Source organism: Anabrus simplex, chromosome 5 (assembly GCF_040414725.1).
Source record: "Anabrus simplex isolate iqAnaSimp1 chromosome 5, ASM4041472v1, whole genome shotgun sequence".
Lineage (NCBI taxonomy): Eukaryota > Metazoa > Arthropoda > Insecta > Orthoptera > Tettigoniidae > Anabrus > Anabrus simplex.
Window position 1 is genome coordinate 74,466,423 of NC_090269.1, and position 23,265 is coordinate 74,489,687.

Below are 23,265 nucleotides of genomic sequence, written 5' to 3' on the forward strand. Positions count from 1 at the left end.
AAACATTGAAAACATCGCGACGGCGTCTATAAGATCAAAAACTCCAACAAAATCGACTCAAAACCAACGATCTAAATCATGAAGAATAATAATAATAAACTGACATTACACTCGTAGATCAAATATCAAAGCTAACTGTCAAAGTGACATACTACAAAATCAGCCATAAATACACGCAAACAAACATCTCCTAAAACAAAGTGCACAAAATAAGCCTATCTGAAAGTGCAACATAAACATTATTATTATTATTATTACTATTATTATTATTATTATTATTATTATTATTATTATTATTATTATTATTATAATAGGCAGTATTATAAAACTGTGAATTATTTACAACCCTACCTAGTACTCTAAACTACATTGATCATCGATTTTTGCCACGGTCCTACATATTTATTTACATTATTAAATGACGCTCATACCTTGATGGTGGAGGCAGGTCAGTTCACCCACCGGCCCCGGTCATCGTGGAAATTAGAATTCCATCTTCAAGCTGATGTGGTATTCCAGATTATTACACACGCAAATTTGACACATTCTTGCCATGCCGTGACACACGTTTATATTAGCATAAAACACTCGTATTTCTCTCACTCCAGTGAAAGTTAGAAAATGCCACTGCAGACTCCTGCCTGGTGTAGAAGGATGGTCACCTCGCTCTCTACCTGCAAAATCACCTGGTGGCCTGCTCGCCGATCCCTCAGCTCTGTTTACACTACAGCTTACAGTACATTCACCCTACTGGGACATAACTGTCTCCTCAAGATTGACTATTGCGGCCTCCATTGAAGAAAGTCAATCACCTTCCTGTCTGTCTTTACTGGTTTCTCCCCGTAAACATCTCGCTTGCCAAACAGTTTGTAGAATGGTAGAAACAAGCTAAAATACAGTGTATGTTGTGGAGAAAATTTTATACTGATCTCACATGTAACACTCCCCGCTGGTTAGAAATGTTTTTATGTAACTATGCCGAAAAACATGGACTTGTTTCCCTCGACTAGTAATGTGAGTTCATTTGAGTTGAAAGTGTAATTCTTGCCTACTCTCCCTGAATTTACAGTAAAAGTCTGTGAAAATGTTCATTTTCTGAAATGCTATTCTCCCAAGTAAATAATACAAGGCTTTCTAAAAATGCCTACAAGTGTCTAATCGCTTTCTTACCAGCCAAAATAAAGCTGACTAAATGCATTTGCTGATACACTCTGTCACTCTGTCAAACGTAAATTCACTGAGAATACTGAAGTAACACTTAAAAGTACTCAAGACAATAACTGAGAACTGAGAACTCTGAAGACACTGAGAATGACTCAAAACACCGAGAATACTGAACGACTGAGAATGACTGAGAGCTCGAAAACACTGAGAATTCAGAACGACTGAGACTGACTGAGAGCTCGAAAACACTGAGAATTCAGAACGACTGAGACTGACTGAGAGCTCGAAAACACTGAGAATTCAGAACGACTGAGAATGACTGAGAGCTCGACCCTGTGGTCGCTGGGTTTTGTAGAAATTCCTCCCACCACCTGGAAAATAGTTCCGTGGAAGGGATGTGGCGTAATAATCTAGTCCTCGGGAGCGCTTTCTCGTACATCCGTAGGTTATGGTTCTCAAAATTTATCTGCAAAACTTCCTAAATTTTGTCCGACTCACATGTGATATTGCGCCGCGGGAAATGATCATAGGATAATCCACACGACTGCGCGCGTCACTGGTGTTATTTTCTTCCGGTGGATGGCCTCATCCTGCCATGACAGCTCCTTCCTCTAGATCCTATTACTCCTCCGTGTGAAGTTGAATTTTAATAATTAGGCACTGATTAACCACAGATTGGTACTGATAATTCACCAAATATTATAAAGAAGTCAGGACACTGTTTTTCACTACCACATCGGGCTTCAGATCGCGAGATACTGATTGTAGATTTCCCGGTCTGACGGCTCATTCAAATTTAGAATACTCTGATTGGCTGAGACTTTCGCGCCCTTCCCAACGTGGGTGCATCCGCTTCCTCCCAAGGATTGGCGGTTACAGTCGTTGGTCCCTTATTGTCCTAGCAAAGTAGGTCAGGCTTCAACGCGTGCTTTTCTGGTGAGAACGGACAGCAAGTCGCCACTCCCAGGCGGTGTCATAAAATTTATTGGAAGGGATCCTAAGGATGGTTTACAATTTGGTCGTGCCAAGAGAAGAGTTTCATGGATTCTCTCGCCGTCTGACTGGCGCCAGAAAGTTCCTTTGTGACTGCTAGTTTCACAGCCTCACTGTGGTATCTCATATGTGAAATATTCAATTTAATTGTGAATTAAATTAGGCCAAATTCGCTTATGGGTGCAATGCCCCCTTACGCCGTTAGAAATCTTACGCGATAGTGGAAGATTTCTCAATTCAACCAATGATATTCTAGACATACTTGCAGCCATAAGCGAATGTATACTCCTGACTATGAAGTATACCTCTGCTTATGTCTGAGTTTTTCTCTGATTTCTCTCTCTAAAAGTTTGTTCTCTTTCTCGAGGTCATCTGCAATCTGTTTCATGACTGCTAGTATCTCGGCTGAGTTCTGCTCGCATTCCGGACAATTCTCTTCTGTCTGTTGACCTGTCTCAATCTCGAAATGACTGTCGTCTCCTGGGTTCGTTGATAGGGTTTCGTGGTCATTTTCTTCTTCTGCTTCGGTACACGGGTCATCATCATCGTCTTCTTCTTCCGTGCCGGAACTTGCGTCTTCTCCTGCGTTTGAGCTCCTTGGTTTTTCCACGAGATTCACTTGAGCTGCGCCTGGTGCTATTCGGTAGGTTCTAAGATTGGCTGAGTTCATAATCATTTCATTTTCTCCATCTAAACTTCTTATTTTATATGCATTGTTTTGCATATCTTGGACTATGCTGTAAGGACCGATGTACAATGGTGCGAATTTTGCGTAATACTTCCTTTCAGGATCGGAGATGGCTGGTCTACGGATCAATACCATTTCACCTACCCTTAATGGCTTGTGATATTTTTTTCTACGAACTCGTCTCAGCCTGCGGTCAGCTTGCTCTCTTAAGTGCTCCCGTACCTGTTGTGTACATAGTTCCGGAGATAATATGGGTTCAGGCGGACAATTAACGACTGGTCCCCACGGCCTGGCCGGTTGTAAGCCATTATGCACTGTGGCCGGGATTTTCGCTGTTGCTTCATGGACAGTATTATTTATGCAGTCAGTGATCAATGGGAGAATATCGACCCATCGCCAATGTTGTTCTGGGATATAAATTCTGCAGAATTTTGCGATGACTTTCATTACTCTTTCTGCCGGGTTCGACTCTGGGTGACGTGTTGAACTCAGAACATGCTGTATTCCTAATTGCCTTAAACCTGTTTTGAACTCTGCGGAGGTGAACTGGGTTCCGTGATCTGTTAATAATTTCTCCGGTTTTCCCATGGCCGGAATTATTTCCCTATTAATGCATCTTAAAACTGACCTAGTATTGGCCTTTTGCATTGGAGAAAGGTTTGTAAATTTGGAAAATACATCCATGGTGACTAATATGAACTGATTGCCTCTCCGTGATTTCGGGATTTTTCCATAAATATCCATCGCGAATAACTCACGGGGCTTTGACGGTAGAATGGGAATTGGCTTCTGTTTTAAAAGATAGGAGTTCGCCTTGACACGCTGGCAAGTGTCGCATGTAACTATTGCATCCCTGACAGTTTTCCTTAGGTCTTTCCAGGTGAAAGTTTCCTGAATTGTGGCAACGGTCTTATCAATACCTCCGTGCCCAATAACACGGTGTACATGCCATATTAGCTCTTCCTGTAATTGTTTCGGGACTACAACCTTTAATTTAGTATGATCCTTATCTGCATATTTTAACAATTGATTATTTAACAATCTGTATTCTTGTGCGGCCTTGTGAATTTCGTCATAACGAGGGTCCCCTTGTTGAATTGCTCCCTGGAAATACTGGATAATCGGCTGTAAGGTTGGATCAGCCTGTTGAAAGGTTGGTAACTGGCTCAGTCGGAGCAGTACATTTCGGTCTTCCTGGGTTAAGTCCACATAATTTACCTGCTCTTCACGTTTATTTGGGTTCCTGCTTAAGGCGTCCGCCAGAATGTTTGCCTTGCCGGTACAGTGTTCAATGGTGAAATTAAATTGCTGCACGAACAGTGACCATCTAGTAATTCTGTCAGATGAAACAGCTGATTTTAACATGAACGTTAAAGCTTTATGGTCGGTTCTTATGACGATTGGAAATCCATAAATAACTTTCCGCCAGTGCTGTAGGGCTTGGACTATAGCTAGCATTTCCAGCTCTGTAGTTGTGTAGTTCCGTTCGTGCGATCTCAGTTTTCTACTGTAAAAGCCTAAATAGTCCTTGGTTTTACATTCATTGTCCTGTTCCTGGAATAAGACTGCACCTACGCCCACTTTAGTTGCGTCTGTCTGAAGGATAAATGGTCTGTTAAAATCAGGATACGCTAATTGTATGCTCCTGGCTAACAGTTCTTTAGTATTTGAGAACGCTGTCTCTGCTTCCTGTGTCCATTTCCATCTGTTATTCTTACATAGCAGGTCTTGTAGTGGTGCTACGACTTCGGTGAAATTTTTACAGTGTTCTCTAAAGAATTGACACATACCAAGGAATTGTCGGATATGCTTCACCTTGGTGGGTCTAGGGAAGTTACTTATCGCTTCTAACTTTACTGGATTTGGTCGGATTCCCTTGCCGTCTATCACGTGTCCTAGGAATAGGATTTCCGGCTGACAGAAGTGTGATTTCTTGATATTCACCTTGAATCCAGTTTCTATAAGGTTTTTAAACAGTTTACCTAGATTTTGGAGGTTTTCTTCGAAGGTTTTACTTGCGATTATCATGTCATCGATGTACAAAGTAGTAACTGCTTTGACTTCGTCTGTTAGGTTCCTGTCAAGTGCCCGTATGAGAGCGCTAGAAGAGTTGCGGGTTCCGAACGGGAGTCTTTCAAAGACATAGGTCTGTTGATCAAACATAAACCCTGTTAGTAACTTCGACTTATCATGCAGAAGGATATGGTGAAAAGAACTGGTCAGGTCTACACCTGTGAAAACTTCCATGTCCCTAAATCGACGAATTGCGTCCTTAATAGGCATGGCTTGATCATTCTCCGGGATTAATTTGGAGTTTAATTGGCGAGCGTCGAGGCACAGCCTCAGGGAATTGTCGGCTTTCTTTACTATGACAAGGCTGTTCACGTACGGAGTAGGTCGCTTCGAGATAATACCGTTTTCTTCCATTTGTTTGATAATTTGCTTGACCTCCTCGTGGTATTTCTCTGGCACTGGATACGGCTTACGTTTGTATGGTTCCCAGTCCAAAACATTGAAAACATATGTAAAATTAGGGATGAGGCCTACTTTGGAATCGAATACGGCCTGATGTTCAATTAAGAAGGCTCTTAATTGATCTTTCTGTTCTTTCGTCCCTTTAAACTCTGCAACCTTGTCATTGATTAAATTTTCAAGATCTTCTGCAGTATCAACCATAAAAATGTCTGTAAAAATCCCCTCATGGTCTAAAATATTTAACTGTTCGTCCGCATGCTCAGTTCCTAAAATATCACGGAACTCTCCGTCAGTACTGTTATCTGCTTCGTCCTCTTCATCAGTTTCCGGATTTATTGCCACCTTGTCGTGACCTCCATTCCTTCGGAATCTCACAACGCCCCCTGCAAGGTCAATGACGGCCTGTGTTTCCCTTAGAAAATCAGCTCCAAGAATTACGTTATAGTTAACTCTGGCCATTATGATGAATGTATGACTGTAAGTTGAGCTCCCTATTGTCATCTCCAGGTATGTCTGGGACTTACAGGTAGTCACCTTGTCTGGCACAATCCCTTTTATTTTTACTGTCGAGACCGGGATCTCAGGTAGGCTCATTCTCTCTTTCAAATCATTAAACAGAGTCCTTGAAATAATGCTGATACTCGCACCAGTATCTAATAGTCCTAAAATACTTGTTCCGTAAATTTTGATTTTAATCACAGGTAGAGGTAAAATTTGTGGGCTCTCCTGCTTGAATTCATCATTTAACAAGTCCTCAGGCTGCGCTATCCATGAATCTACTTTTGCTACTTCCCACTCTTCATTCTCAATGGTTAAATGTGTGGTTGAGTCAGTGTCTAATGGAGCTACTAATTCGAAATTGAAGTTTTTTTTTTCTAGCACCGGTCCCCTCGTACGTCGGTGCATTCGGATTGAGCGGTCTGCGGTCCTCGCTTCCTCTCCTTCTTGTTTGCTGGAACTCGAGGCTTTCGGCTCCTGTGATATCCGGGTTCATGTCTTGGGATTCGATTGCCTGTTTCCACGGATCGCGCTGCTGTTTGTTACTCAGTTCGTTGATGTATCGGCGCCCCTCTTGATACCTCGGGTCCGAGTTCCTATCTCGCTGGTAATTCCTTCTCTCGTTCCATCTCCTTTCAGGGTCGCGATAGTAAGGCCTGTCTCTCCCTCGATCTTCCCATCGCCTTCTGTCACGTGAGAGGTACCTCCTTTGGTATGGCTGCCTGTCCTGGTAGCGCGGTCGCCTGTCTGGATAGTTAGGTTTTCTAAACCACGGACGTTGGATTTCTTCCTCCTGGCGTCTCGTGTTCGTATCTCGCCGCGATACAGCGCCTGAATTCGGGCCGTTTACCTGCGCATTGCCTCGTGCATTTTCACTGGCGGCATTAGCTAGGTAAGCCCTATGTTCCTGCGTTTGCCTGGTCACTCTCTGCGGTACATTATTAGTGGATGTAGCGTCTAGCTCCCTTAAAATAGCCTCAACTTGAGCTGGATGATCTACCCTCGCTGTAACGAGCATTCTCTGCACGTCCGACGGAAATTGTTTGATTATTGTCTGCACGATCTCTTCGTCTGACACCGGAGAATCTAACTGTCTAAGTTTGACGAGCTGTGTTAAGAAGAAGTCTAAGTATCGTGTGGGCTGTGTCGACATGTACTTGCGAGTGTACAAGTCCATCCTGAGTGCTTGTTGTGTGGATAAGGACCAGTACCTTTCGAGGAAAGCCTTCTCGAAATCTGCGAACGTCTTAAAAGTATCTACGAAACCGTAGTACCAGGTCTTCGCCTGTCCTTCCAGATATTTTTCTACTATGCGTAGTTTCTTGTCTTCTGGGGCTTTAATATCTTGGAAATATTGTTTCAATTCCCTAAGATATACTTTTGGGGTTATTTGTGACGTTCCACTAAATTTCTTCGGTTGGTCGTCACTCGTACGCACGATGTTTATGATCTGCGTGGAAGCTTCAGTTCTCTGCGTACTTTCGGGCATTGTCCTTTCCATGTTAAATATTTGTGTTATCGGCTCGGTCTGTGTCGGCTCATGCTGCGGCTGTATCCTAATTTCTCTGGCTACCTGGGACTCGGCTTGTTTGTCTACCAGCATCTTGACCAAGGTCGAGAGGTTTTCACCCTGGGTCTTAATTGCCTGGATTTTTCCCTCTATGACCTCGTTAACTTCCTGTCTTACTGACTGCTCACTGAGTGTAATCGCACCCTCAGTTTCCGCGATATTTTCTGACAGTTCAGTTAACCTCTTTGTAATATCCTGGGTTTCCGACTTTAAGGTCATGATTTCGTGGCTCGTTTTCTCCTGGGTCTCTCCAATCTGTTCGCATACTTTATTCACTTCTTTCCTATTCTCGTCCTCAATTTTATCTATACGCTCTTCCAAGAGTATGATACCTCGAGCTAAATCCTTGCCTTGATCTTGCACCATTACCCTGGTTTCCCTCATACTTTCCTCAACATTCGCGCTATGGCTGTCTAACTGCTCTTGTATTTGTGCTTGTGCATCGGCTAACTTCTTTATTTCTTCCATCGTCTCCTGCCTATTTGCATTGCACGCCTGCATGAGTTTATCCTGGTTTTCCCGTAACTCTTTCTTCAGCTCGACCTGGCTCTTTATAAATTTCTCCTCGAGCTTTACTTCGCACTGCCTGAATTCTTCCAAGACCTGTCCGTGTACTGCCTCTACTTTATTCGCAAGTTCGGCTTGGCTACTTTCAATCTTATTTGCAAGTTCAGCTTGACTAGATTTCAATTCACTTTGTGTGGCTTTTAACTCATTGGCTAACTCTACCTGGCTGGATTTTAATTCGCCTTGTGTGTTTTTTTAACTCGTTAGCTAATTCGGCCTGGCTACTTTCTACCTTGTTTACAATTTCAATAGCTAATTCTGCCTGGCTGCTTTCTATTTTATTCGAGAGTTCGGCCTGACTCGATTTCAACTCACTGGTTGTTACACTTAAATCGTTAATGGTTTTAATCAACATGTCCCACTGCTCCTGGCTAATCGACATTCTTATATGCTGAGAGAATACGACTGAGACCATCAGGTTCCCCAACACTACCTCCAACACATGCAAGACACAGTAATTACCAATACAAAACAATTTTATCCTAAACTTGGATAAAATTATACAAAACATATCATTTATAATTAATACCACTACTTGTCAAACAGTACTATCACAGCATTCATATTTATCAATATTCAGTAAATCTATGTTCATGGCTGTTAGTCTGGGTACAAAATAAATTAAGTGTAAAGTTCAAAGTCCCGGGGATAAGCAAATCTGGCCCCTAAAGTTGGGCGACACGCTTTTCACTCCTCACTCCGGCCCCTGTGCCCTTTAAAAGGCAACAACTGCGGTGATCTCTTCTTTCTTCTGTGCGCCGGCTGCTCCTGTAATAAATGACATGTAAATATACTCACCGCTGCATGTAGACTCTCCTTCCTCAGTCGTGCCCGTCCGTTATCCCCGGAGAGGCCACCCGCTGATTAAGGAGTGAGGGAATGAAAAGAAAGGGGTAAACTAACTAAAATGACGGTACCCAAGACTGAATTAAAATTTAAATAAAAGACTAATTTATTAAATAAAAGCAAACTGCAAAAAAAAAAATAATGAACGTAAACTGAACTAGTGAAAAATGTAGGCAAATGAAATAACAGTGACTAATAAAATATTAAAGAGTAAGGATCTGCCTTGCAAAACAAACATAATCTGTCTACATAAACTGAGTGAAGGTCAAACACCTCAATTAAAATATACAAGACTATCTTGACACTGTCTTCAAGTTAAATAAAAATGACTCAGTTTAAAACAAACTCTGGTCAGAAAGACCACCTTCTTGAAATACAAAAATTACATTACGGAGGAAAATATCTCCCAAATATTCAAGTTAATAACATGACTCAATTCAACTCTCTGGTCAGAAAGACCACCTTCTTGAAATACAGAGTTACCTTACGGAGAAAGATATCTCCCAAATAAATTTAAAATAGTTGACTCACAATAAAGTAAATTAAATTCTGTTATGCCATCAAACCACTGACTTATAGGAGTTATACAATGTTTAACACCTGTTGCTCATTTAGTAAAATACCCAAAATTCAAATAATCATGGACTGCACTAAGCAAGTGTATCACTTAAGGAATAATTCGAAGAAACAGAACAACCATGAACATCACACTTCATTTCCGACATAACCATTGTCTTATACAAAACCTCATGATTAAACCAAATTAATTATCGAAACATCACTCTGAGTGTATCCAACCACTCATCTAAATTTTAAGCTTCATTTGCATGTCTGTGATAGACTGGACTTCTTAAAATAAACAGAAATTTAGGCCAAATGCCTGATGTTAACATTATCAAATGATAGCGATCCTTGTACATTAAAATTTCTATTGACTTTGCCGCTAACTGCATTTTATTATTAATTCATATTTGTGGTATCACCACTAGATGGAGGCAGATACCCTCTTATTTACCATTCATTGCGGCAGTTTTATACAATTGGTTTATTTAAAGATCGCTTCATTTCAAAATAAAAATGTAGTGGATTTTAAAAGAAAGTTTGGTAATTACTTAGATGCCTGGTATGAGCATACCACTATCACTTCGACTGTGACATAATCGATGATCCAATAAACCTAACATCTGAAATGGTATTTACATCATTACGTTGATTACCGGAGAAACACAGCTCCGACAAAAAAAATATACAGAGATCAAAAAAAAACTAGCCTAGCTACACTTATCTATTTACACCACATCAAATATAAATAATTCACATACGCTTGCGTCCTACAAATAAACGATAAAAGTACAAACAGAAAAGAAAACAAATAAGCAACTGGATCCCACCATCGCGGCCTACTGGAAATAAAAAGGATAGAAATGCGCAAAACAAACTCGAAGTCTCCTAAAAAAATATATATATACCCCGCTGCGAGTAGCAAAATGAAATATTGCGAATTTGACGGCAATCTCAAATTTCAGACGATAAATGTCTGGACATGATATTATTTAACCTTGACGGACAAATTACTGTTACCTCACGTCATCCGTGACTCTACATAAATATTCAAAACACATTGACTCGTCGCTCTGTTCACATGTACACTGGCTAGCATTTTTATCGAGCATCTACTTTCCCTGGAGTTATTTAAACAAATACAGGCTCCTGCCTGTAGTATCATAACCCATGTCGTAACACATTTAACACACGTGGTTAAATTCTTCATTTCGCAATTCTATTTATTCATTAATTCTCGACGTCATTATTATTCATTATTCTCACAACACAGCCTCGCTCGTATCCGGCGGGCAAATATCCGTCGTGCACATTACGGCTTCTTACGACAAATCAAGACATGGTCCCAATATCATATTTCCATCATCAACGTAGATCATCAGGGATATTAATCATCTAGCTCGATCTCTCGATCATTCACTGTTAACACATCACAAAATCACAGAGCTGACTCATCAATGGCGCTCACCGTTTCTATCAAAACAAAGAATGACGAGATTGCCTCTCAAAACACAAATGTTGAAACATGCGCAACCGCAATTACACAGAAATAAAATATATGTGTCTACCAAAAATCGTCGCAAAATACGCGGGATAAGTACAATCAAAACCGGACATCAGAAGGATGATTCCGCAACATAAAACAAGCTGAAAAGCGCAAAAATAGCAAAATAAACATTGAAAACATCGCGACGGCGTCTATAAGATCAAAAACTCCAACAAAATCGACTCAAAACCAACGATCTAAATCATGAAGAATAATAATAATAAACTGACATTACACTCGTAGATCAAATATCAAAGCTAACTGTCAAAGTGACATACTACAAAATCAGCCATAAATACACGCAAACAAACATCTCCTAAAACAAAGTGCACAAAATAAGCCTATCTGAAAGTGCAACATAAACATTATTATTATTATTATTACTATTATTATTATTATTATTATTATTATTATTATTATTATTATTATTATTATAATAGGCAGTATTATAAAACTGTGAATTATTTACAACCCTACCTAGTACTCTAAACTACATTGATCATCGATTTTTGCCACGGTCCTACATATTTATTTACATTATTAAATGACGCTCATACCTTGATGGTGGAGGCAGGTCAGTTCACCCACCGGCCCCGGTCATCGTGGAAATTAGAATTCCATCTTCAAGCTGATGTGGTATTCCAGATTATTACACACGCAAATTTGACACATTCTTGCCATGCCGTGACACACGTTTATATTAGCATAAAACACTCGTATTTCTCTCACTCCAGTGAAAGTTAGAAAATGCCACTGCAGACTCCTGCCTGGTGTAGAAGGATGGTCACCTCGCTCTCTACCTGCAAAATCACCTGGTGGCCTGCTCGCCGATCCCTCAGCTCTGTTTACACTACAGCTTACAGTACATTCACCCTACTGGGACATAACTGTCTCCTCAAGATTGACTATTGCGGCCTCCATTGAAGAAAGTCAATCACCTTCCTGTCTGTCTTTACTGGTTTCTCCCCGTAAACATCTCGCTTGCCAAACAGTTTGTAGAATGGTAGAAACAAGCTAAAATACAGTGTATGTTGTGGAGAAAATTTTATACTGATCTCACATGTAACACTCCCCGCTGGTTAGAAATGTTTTTATGTAACTATGCCGAAAAACATGGACTTGTTTCCCTCGACTAGTAATGTGAGTTCATTTGAGTTGAAAGTGTAATTCTTGCCTACTCTCCCTGAATTTACAGTAAAAGTCTGTGAAAATGTTCATTTTCTGAAATGCTATTCTCCCAAGTAAATAATACAAGGCTTTCTAAAAATGCCTACAAGTGTCTAATCGCTTTCTTACCAGCCAAAATAAAGCTGACTAAATGCATTTGCTGATACACTCTGTCACTCTGTCAAACGTAAATTCACTGAGAATACTGAAGTAACACTTAAAAGTACTCAAGACAATAACTGAGAACTGAGAACTCTGAAGACACTGAGAATGACTCAAAACACCGAGAATACTGAACGACTGAGAATGACTGAGAGCTCGAAAACACTGAGAATTCAGAACGACTGAGACTGACTGAGAGCTCGAAAACACTGAGAATTCAGAACGACTGAGACTGACTGAGAGCTCGAAAACACTGAGAATTCAGAACGACTGAGAATGACTGAGAGCTCGACCCTGTGGTCGCTGGGTTTTGTAGAAATTCCTCCCACCACCTGGAAAATAGTTCCGTGGAAGGGATGTGGCGTAATAATCTAGTCCTCGGGAGCGCTTTCTCGTACATCCGTAGGTTATGGTTCTCAAAATTTATCTGCAAAACTTCCTAAATTTTGTCCGACTCACATGTGATATTGCGCCGCGGGAAATGATCATAGGATAATCCACACGACTGCGCGCGTCACTGGTGTTATTTTCTTCCGGTGGATGGCCTCATCCTGCCATGACAGCTCCTTCCTCTAGATCCTATTACTCCTCCGTGTGAAGTTGAATTTTAATAATTAGGCACTGATTAACCACAGATTGGTACTGATAATTCACCAAATATTATAAAGAAGTCAGGACACTGTTTTTCACTACCACATCGGGCTTCAGATCGCGAGATACTGATTGTAGATTTCCCGGTCTGACGGCTCATTCAAATTTAGAATACTCTGATTGGCTGAGATTTTCGCGCCCTTCCCAACGTGGGTGCATCCGCTTCCTCCCAAGGATTGGCGGTTATAGTCGTTGGTCCCTTATTGTCCTAGCAAAGTAGGTCAGGCTTCAACGCGTGCTTTTCTGGTGAGAACGGACAGCAAGTCGCCACTCCCAGGTGGTGTCATAAAATTTATTGGAAGGGATCCTAAGGATGGTTTACAATTTGGTCGTGCCAAGAGAAGAGTTTCATGGATTCTCTCGCCGTCTGACTGGCGCCAGAAAGTTCCTTTGTGACTGCTAGTTTCACAGCCTCACTGTGGTATCTCATATGTGAAATATTCAATTTAATTGTGAATTAAATTAGGCCAAATTCGCTTATGGGTGCAATATGAACTGCGTGCTGTTATAACTGAAAATGTTTTCGCTTGACTTCAGTGGCGTATGCACAGTATGCGTGCATATCCTCGGGTAACGATGGGATAGACATGTTTAGACATGGGGTCATGTGAGGCAAATGGAGGAGAATAGGTTACCTAGGAGAATAATGGACTCTGCTATGGAGGGTAAGAGAAGTAGAGGTAGACCAAGACGACGATGGTTAGACTCGGTTTATAACGATTTAAAGATAAGATGTATAGAACTAAATGAGGCCACAACACTAGTTGCAAATCGAGGATTGTGGCGACGTTTAGTAAATTCACAGAGGCTTGCAGACTGAACGCTGAAAGGCATAACAGTCTATAATGATAATGTATGTATGTATGTATGTAGACATATATCAGGAACTGTATTTAATTTCGAATTGATGAAGGAAAGGTCTGCTAAGGTACTAGAAGTAGCCATGGGAACTTCTCAAAGTGACTAGGCTTTTCTCAAAGAGATAGTATGTACGTAAGTTGTTACATCGAATGACCACTCAGCGCATGACTGTGAAAATAAAAGGTGAAATTCCTCAGTCAATGATACAAAATTATTACATTGAACGTTATAAACCATTCAAGACCAAGATTTCAACACTGTGACAACAAAACTAACATAGGCAAATATTCACAGTTTGTGACATTTTGCGTGTTTGAGAATTTTCTCAAAATTATGGACCATTCTAATGAAACTGGTCTGCATTTCATTTTCGAACATCTTAGTTAATTTAACCAATTTGTAAAAAAAAAAAAAACCATATGTTTTTATTCTACGATGTTTAGTATCTTTGTATTCGACGTGCGGATTTCCTTGGAAATCCCAAGTATCAGTATGTGTTTTTTTTTAAATATTGGTAATATATTTGTATTTATGATGAACTACTAACATTTTTTGAAGGAAACTGAATGTGATGGAACTTCCAAAATTGTAAGAATGATTACTTGGCCATTTGCAGAGAAATATTAACTAAAAGATAATGGGTCGATTAGATAAAACTGGGCTGACTATGTAGCCTAAGCTTTGAGCCTTAATCGTGTTTGCATGAACAGTGGATTCAATAGTCTGATATGAAACCCAAACCCCGTGAAGTTTTATATTAGCAAATATTCATACTCTTGGACCTTAGAGACCCTACCTCCTTGAAGTGAATTTCGTTGATTTTCTACGTATTCATTTTACTAACAATTATGATACTTTTGTACGTTTGAAAAGAAGGATGAGTAAACACAAAGATAAAGAATTATCTTGTATGAATTTGTATTTAGTCAAAGGTGTGAGATGACGATAGAAATCGTCTTATCACGTTTGAAATTTGGCATTTTCAAAATGTTCTTACCTGGCAAGCGTCCTTTCCACCAGCAGTGTAGCCGGCACAGATCATTCGGTCAGTGATACCACCACCATAAGCAGAGTTACACTCGGAGTTGGACACTACAGGGACTGTGACCTGCTGAAGAGTGCTGGCAGACCAACCTCCCTCCTGTAAGTAAGTGTTACGTTGTTAGTGTCTTGTTCCATATATATCAGATGAGGTACAATATTTAGGACCGGTAGATCAGGGCCTTGAATTTGACTCTCACCCGTTCTTCCCTGTGAACGTACACAAGACTCCCACTTCAGCTGTAGGGCGGCCATGAATTGCTGTGAATTATGTTCTTGATGAAAAACAAGTGGCTTTAGGAAACGAAAGAAGTAACACGAATATTAAATGACAGTGCATACTTCCACTGAATTATATTTAAAAACCATCGAACTGAAATTCGCATAATTTGGGTATTACAGTATATTATTAATTTTAGCTATCCTCAGATCCCTAATCACGTAATGTTACCAACCATCATATTTTCAGAATATTACATTTTACTTTTTCTTAGGAACAACATATTTGTTTTTCTGGTCACTTATAAAAATAATGTCTACAGTACATATAATTTTGCTCCTAGCAAAACAGGGCTCAAATTCTGTACAAATTTTAGCGTCAGATATCTTTATAGTCATTGTCATTTTATTTTTGAGTCCGACTCATTGGCTGAATGGTCAACGTTGAGGCCTTCGGTTCAGAGGGTCCCGGGTTCAATTCCCGGCCGGGTCGTGGATTTGAATCGCCACTAATTAATTCTTCTGGCCCGTAGACTTGGTGTTTGTGTTTGTCCCAACACTTTCCTCTTCATATTCACACAACACACTACACTACCACCGAGCTCGATAGCTGCAGTCACTTAAGTGCGGCCAGTATCCAGTATTCGGGAGATAGTAGGTTCGAATCCCACTGTCGGCAGCCCTGAAAATGGTTTTCCGTGGTTTCCCATTTTCACACCAGGCAAATGCTGGGGCTGTACCTTAATTAAGGCCACGGCCTCTTCCTTCCCACTCCTAGCCCTTTCCTGTCTCATCGTCGCCAAAAGACATATCTGTGTCGGTGCGACGTAAAGCAACTAGCAAAAAAAAAAAAAATAGCAATACACTACCAACCAGCACAGAAACACGCAATAGTGATTACATCCCTCCATATAGAGTTGGCGTCAGGAAGGGCATCCGGCCGTAAAACAGGGCCCAATACATGTTGGACACAGTTCGCACCCGCGACCTAGCAGGTGTGAGAAAGGCAGTAGAAGAAGAAGAAGAGGAAAGAAGATTGTTATTTTTGAAATATAATCTCAATTCTGTTGCATGTCTAAAACTGTGACGTCCTAAATTTCACACCACACGCTGCATTCCTGAGATCTCCTTGACCTATCCACAAACACCCTTCCGGTAATTTACGTTGCTTTCCTTTGCTGTCTTGGATTAATGTCATCATCAACATAAGAATCCCTGTCCCCGAATGTTGTCAGATATCCTCCACTCCAGAGACGTTTTCCCGCTTAAAGACTCGCGGCAAAGAAACTATAACTATCAGCTACGTAATCCTCTTTCGTTGTTTATTTGAGTTGTCTCACAACATGCATGCTTACACGTAAGGAGAGAATCCAAAAAACACAACAATATCACGGCCCATTAACAATGTAATCTAGCAGGTCGCCCCCCCATATTCAAAACTATACGCATGACATAGATTGTCGTAGTAAACTTGAACTGAAACCAAATAATTCAATGTTTGGCAATTCACAAAGAGAATTTGCTGATACATGATCGGATTGTATTTCAAGGATTCCAAAATCGACTTCTGGTAACAGGCTACAAACCGGTATTATTGCAGGAGACTGCTACCTATTTTCAAAACAAAATACTTTTCAAGATGGGCATTCCTTTTAATTAGTAATCAACAGTAGCGGCGATTAGGAGTTAGAAGTTGAGGGGGAGGGGCACAAAAATGTGTAGACAACAAATAGTATCTGAGTCTATGGGCTATAGCAGAGGGACGGGAATGGGGAGGACGTAACAATTTGATTTAAAAAGCTACAAAAGATACGTTTTTAATGCTCTCTGAGCGAATTTCGATAGAGACGTAAAGGTTGAGTCCACCAATTTCAGTGCGGTAATAATAGAATAAAACTTTCACCAAAGGGACAATAATATTGCACATGTATTATAATTAAATAGATGTTCGGCGTGATTATAAAATTAAAGAGTCATTTAGTATTTGACTACACACTAACAACATAACACACTAAATAGAACTGCACAGACACGTCGACTGAGTGAGACTGGCAGACTGACGAATGCGGGCGGCAAGCATACACTCATAGCATATACTACACGCTGCTGCGGGAGCCTCCACTACTTGCTGTGGCGCTGTATGCATCGGTTAGCCACAACGAATGACATTTTGTGCGTATTTCAGCTAAGTATTGTTCTTAATAATTATAGAAACTGAAGGAAGGAATTAGCTGATAAAAGCAATAGGGATTGTACCAACTGCTTTTTTTTATATAATTTCTCGTTTCAGGCGATTTTCAAAATAATTCTCAGGTTCTTCAGTCTGCTCAAACTTAAAAAAGGACAATTGGCTAAAATGGAAAAATATTTTTTCACCACAAAGTGGGGGGACTCACCTCCCCCCTCCCCCCCCGCCCGCCAAAGCCAAAATTTCCATTAGGAACTGGAACATCTATTATCATTATCCCATGCACTTGCAGTGTTGAAACTGTCTGAAACCTACGTTATCACGTGATGTAATATGCTGGGTATAATCTAAGTCTTCCACCAGATTTAAAAATCAATATCACAGAAACTAACACGTGATGTGAGGGAAATCCATACCCTCAGTCAGAGCTGATATTCGAACCTGTGCAGTTTTACGTTTCGTTCGTCCTTCATTAAAATGTAAATTAAACAATTAAAATGAAATTAAATAAATGATCTGAACTATCTATTACAAGTCGAATCACTCCTCTGACTGACAAGAGTTATGTTCACCGCATCACTGCATCTAATGCTACGGTCATAACTCCTTGTAGTGAAATAGACAGCTCTATGTAGACGGTTAAGTAAGTCGACGTTTTTTTAAATAGAAACCTAGTGAGTACACTCGACTCTTTCTACATGCGAATATGAATGGCAAAGATGTATAAAATATCCCTTTTCATATGTTCACCTATTTTGGGCAGGATTAAACCTGTAATCTGGGTTTTAAAGGAGCTGTTTCCCTGACCACTTAGGAAATAGCACTAACAAAAGGAGGTACACTCATTAAATCAATACTTACGGAGGTTGAACCCCATCCAGTGACAACAGAGTTAGTTCCATCAGCAACTGCTTCTCCCTGAGAAGGAAGGGCGACGATTGCTACGTTGGAGCCAAGAGAGAATGGAGACGACACCTGGAACGAGCGAGAGACGTAGAAAATTAATCTTAGTTTGGGGTATTTCAATGGGATATGGATAACGCATAGCCGTTGTAAGGTATGGAAGGTGATCTTACATCCCTTCAATAAAAACATCGCAATTGTAAAGATTTCTTATTGACTTTGATACGAACAACTTCTAACCCAATATGTTACGGGGCCGGTGAATCTTTCGGCTACCATACTACGTTTCTCAATCACCATGCAATACATGACATTCACGTGAATCCCTTTTAAAATCTATTAGTACTGTAGATGTATAAGAAGTGCCTTAATATTATTTTCAGTTGGTTAATTAAAAATATATGACCCCTATTTTGAATGCAATATTTATAATAATGTTCCAATACTACACAGGGATCAATGAAAAATATTTTAATTATCTCAAACTTGCTCATCTCCTGGGCAACACATTTCAAGATATTATTACTTAACCATGGATCCATTAAAAAAATTATTGACTGTATTTTCAAAAAGCAACGCAAAGTGTTCTCTGTACAGGCCATGAAGGCCCTCTGAGTTGTGGAAGGTAAAGTCTCCATTATCCGTAACCTCGGCACTTGGTGGGGTAGAGTGGTTAGCCCTACGCTCGGTGGCCTTTGCCCCCAGGAATAACCTGGTACTCATATTTGGTGTAAGCTGAGTGAACCTCAGGGTCATATGCATCTCCGGAAGTGAAAATCTCGTTTCTTAAATATTTGGACTTCCTGGCGGGGAATCGAACCACGTCCTACCGGGTGAACCAAGAACGACTTTATCGCCTCGGCCAGGCAACATCTTGATTATCTTCATGTAAGGTTATTTTAGTGTACCAAAAGCGTTATACTTCTAAATCAATTCAGTTTGCGGAACTCTATGGTACACGATGTTCGTAAATAATTGACCCACGGATGTTATTGATTTATTTCTCATATGCATGAAAAATTGTATAATTCAACTGACTTTCCTTTTATATTTTCAATATTAAAAAAAACATCCATCTTCAAATTGAGATTATAATTGAATATGAAGATGCCTGTCCGCCTCTGTGGTGTAGTGGTTAGTGTGATTAGCTGCCACCCCCGGAGGCCCGGGTTCGATTCCCGGCTCTGCCACGAAAATTTGAAAAGTGGTACGAGGGCTGGAACGGGGTCCACTCAGCCTCGGGAGGTCAACTGAGTAGAGGTGGGTTCGATTCCCACCTCAGCCATCCTGGAAGTGGTTTTCCGTGGTTTCCCACTTCTCCTCCAGGCAAATGCCAGGATGGTACCCAACTTAAGGCCACGGCCGCTTCCTTCCCGCTTCCTTCCCTCTTCCTTGTCTATCCCTTCCAATCTTCCCATCCCCCACCAAGGCCTCTGTTCAGTACAGCAGGTGAGGCCGCCTGGGCGAGGTACTGATCATTCTCCCCAGTTGTATCCCCCGATCCGATGTCTGAAGCTCCAGGACACTGCCCTTGAGGCGGTAGAGGTGGGATCCCTCGCTAAGTCCGAGGGAAAAGCCAACCCTGGACAATAAACAGATTAAGAAAGAAAGAAAGAAAGATGAAGATGCCTATGGAGAACAGAGAGTCCTGGTTCGAGATTTAAGGATAGAAATATTTTAAACTATTTTGGAGAAAGTAAATATCACAACAATCGGGCGTTCAACGTTGAATATTCAACTATTGCAGAAGAAAATGATATGTGTTTACCTTGATGAGAGCGTAATCGTAGTCGATAGTTCTTAAGTCGTAGTTTGGATGGGCGATGATCTGGGATGCCTGGTGTACAGAACCCCCGCTACCTCGAGTAGATGTACCAGCACGGAGGGAGAAACGACTGGCAGAGGAACTGGAACACAAAAGGTAATTCGAAATTCAATACAAAATATTGTTATTTTATGAAAGGAAGATGCTGATCTTAGTGTACGTAATTTCTAAAAAATCCATGTAGCTAACCTACGGGCACATGTAATTAATGGAAAGTAGGAGGAGGGAGGTGACAGTGGTCTAAGTAGTTATCGTACAATTCCGGCATTCACCTGGATTTGGAGAAACCACGAAAAATACTTGCTAGGACGGCTGAAAGAGAGCGAGAGAGATTTGAACGCACGTGTTTTTCTAACTAAATATAACATTAATGTATTTTCTGAAGAATGATTCAGTCCATGGTGTGCAGTCCCCATGATGGTTTGGAATCTTTTAAGATACGTTATTACTGTAAAACCACGTCCGACTCGTTGGCTGATTGGTCAGCGTACTGGACTAAGGTTCAGAGGGTCCCGGGTTCGATTCCCGGCCGGGACGGGTATTTTAATCGTTTCAGATTAATTATTCTGGCTCGGGGACTGGGTGTGTGTGTCCGTCCCAATACTCTCCTCATCAAATTCGGACAACATACCACACTAACAACTACCACAGAAACACGCACTAGTGATTACATCCCTCCATATAGGATTGGCGTCAGGAAGGGCATCGGCCGTAAAACGTGGCCAAATCCACACATGCGACGCAGTTCGCATCCGCGACCCCACAGGTGGGGGAAAAGTGGTAGGCAAAAAATAAAAAGAAGATTACTATAAAACCACGTACCTCGTTCCCCATTTTAACATAGTGCCCGGGCGCACCATTCTCGGTAAACATCAGGCGTTAATAAGCCGTGTTAAAACTCTTACTGTGGTATTGTCATTAACCTCTTGCACCATTGCTAACCCTTGGTTTCGAACCCACGGTCTTTTGACGTTCGACGTTCGTTTGTCTTGCTATTATTCCGATCGGAAGTAATTCAAAGTAGTATTCAGAAGGCAGTGATGAGTTCGACAGTCACTTGTTTTTAAACTATCCAGAACAAAGACAAAGACAAAGACACCTCCAAACAGGCCATGAAGGCCCTTGGAGGAGTGGAAGGTAAAGGCTTCCACCATTGTTAACCGCCGCACGTGATGGGGTAGAGAGGTTAGCTCTACGCCCGGCCGCCTTTGCCCCCAGGAATTAACCTAGTACTCATTTTTGGTGTAGGCTGAATGAACCTCAGGGCCATATGCACCTCCGGAAGTGGAAATCTCGTTTCTTAAATTTTACGACTTCCTGACGGGGATTCGAACCCACGTCCTTCTGGGCGAACCGAGCACGCCTTTACCGCCTCGGCCAGGCAGCCCCATCATCATCATCATCATCATCATCTGTTTACCCTCCAGAGTCGGCTTTTCTCTCGGACACACAGCGAGGGATCCCTCCTCTACCGCCGCACGGGCAGTGTCCTGGAGCTTCAGACTCTTGGTCGGGGATACAACTGGGGAGAATGGCCAGTACCTCGCCCAGGCGGCCTCACCTGCTATGCTGAACAGGGGCCTTGTGGAGGGATGGGAAGATTGGAAGGGATAGGCAAGGAAGCGGCCGTGGCCTTATGTTAGGTACCATCCCGGCATTCGCCTGGAGGAGAAGTGGAAAACCACGGAAAACCACTTCAGGATGGCTGAGGTGGGAATCGAACCCACCTCTACTCAGTTGACCTCCCGAGGCTGAGTGGACCCCGTTCCAGCCCTCATACCACTTTTCAAATTTCGTGGCAGAGCCGGGAATCGATCCCGGGCCTCCGGGGGTGGCAGCTAATCACACTAACCACTACATCACAGAGGCGGACCAGGCAGCCCCAACCTATCCAGAAGGCAGTGATATTTTTGACAGTCATGTATCTCTAATTTAACCAGTTCCCAGTTGTTTACCTTTTGTCTGGAATCGTCACCTGTCTTTTGATTCTTACGACGGATATTAGGCCTATATAAATTATTTTACACTTGTATCAAGAAGTTGTATAATCGTTTTTCTCCTTCTTCTTATTCTGTTTACCCTCCAGGGTCGGTTTTTACCCTCGGAATCAGCGAGGGATCCCACCTCTATCGCCTCAAGGGCAGTGTCCTGGAGCTTCAGACTTTGGGTCGGGAGATACAACTGGGGAGAATGACCAGTACCTCGCCCAGGCTCCATCACCTGTTATGTTGAACAGGGACCCTGTGGAGGGATGTGAAGATTTGATGGGACAGGCAAGGAAGAGGGAAGGAAGCGGGCGTGGCCTTAAGTTAGGTACCATCCGTTTGCTTGGAGAAGTGGGAAACCATGGAAAACCACTTCTAGGTTGGCTGAGGTGGGAATCGAACCCACCTCTACTCAGTTGACCTCTCAAGGCTGAGTGGACCCCGTTCCGGCCTTCGTACCACTTTTCAAATTTCGTGGCAGAGCCGGGAATCGAACCCGGACCTCTGGGGGGGGGGCAGCTAATCATACTAACCACTACACCACAGAGGCGGACCATTTTCCTCCTTATCAGCATGATTGTAGTCATTTTTATCATATCTTCTATTACAGCCCTTTATTTCAAAGATGAATGAATGTTGTTTCGTTTAGTTTCGGTTATCAGCATCAGCCGGTATGGAAAAGGGAGGGAGAACGAGAACGCCAAATGTTAGTGCGTTTAAAACTGAAATGCTCACTAACTTACAGTAATTACTTCTTGGCGAAACAGGATTATTTTTATGAGTTGGGAACTCGAGTTGGTCACCTATTAATTGTAACAAGGACTCCTCAGTCTCTCTCTCTCTCTCTCTGTTCAACATCCTCATGATATTGTAGATATACGACCCCCTGTGGGTGGGGGCGGTAGAATAACACCCACAGCAATCCCTGCATGGCGTCAGAGGCGACTAAAAGAGGCATCGATGGCTCTTAACTTTGGAGCGTAGATTGGCGACCACGGGGCCCTCAGCTGAGTTCTGGCATTGCTTCCACTTACTTGTGCCAGGCTCCTCACGTTCATCTATCCTATCCGACCTCCCTTGGTGAACTCTTGTTTTTTTCCGACCCCGACGGTATTAGAGCACTCGAGGCCTATGGGGTCTTTCATTTTCACACCTTCGTGGCGCTTGTCTTCCTTTGGCCGATACCTTCATTTTTCGAAGTATCGGATCCCTTCCAAGTTTTCGCTCTGATTAGTGTTATACAGACGATTGTTGCCTAGTTGTACTTACTCTTAAAAAAATAATCACCACCACCACGACTGTGGATATAGGAGATGTGGTGCCAAATCCATTTTAACGATAACATCACGGTAATT

The 23,265-nt window shown here is 41.7% G+C and overlaps 1 protein-coding gene across 1 annotated transcript in view; it reads right to left on the reverse strand.

Annotated features, from left to right (window-relative positions):
- Nucleotides 1-23,265, reverse strand: part of LOC136873758 (trypsin-1) — a 44,187-nt gene that overhangs the window by 3,018 nt on the left and 17,904 nt on the right. Inside the window, exons 4-6 of the mRNA XM_067146945.2 lie at nt 19,869-20,007; nt 18,059-18,172; nt 14,747-14,890 (exon numbers count right to left, since the gene is read on the reverse strand). Of these exons, the coding sequence (XP_067003046.2) occupies nt 14,747-14,890; nt 18,059-18,172; nt 19,869-20,007 (397 nt within the window). The remainder of the gene's footprint in view (nt 1-14,746; nt 14,891-18,058; nt 18,173-19,868; nt 20,008-23,265) is intronic.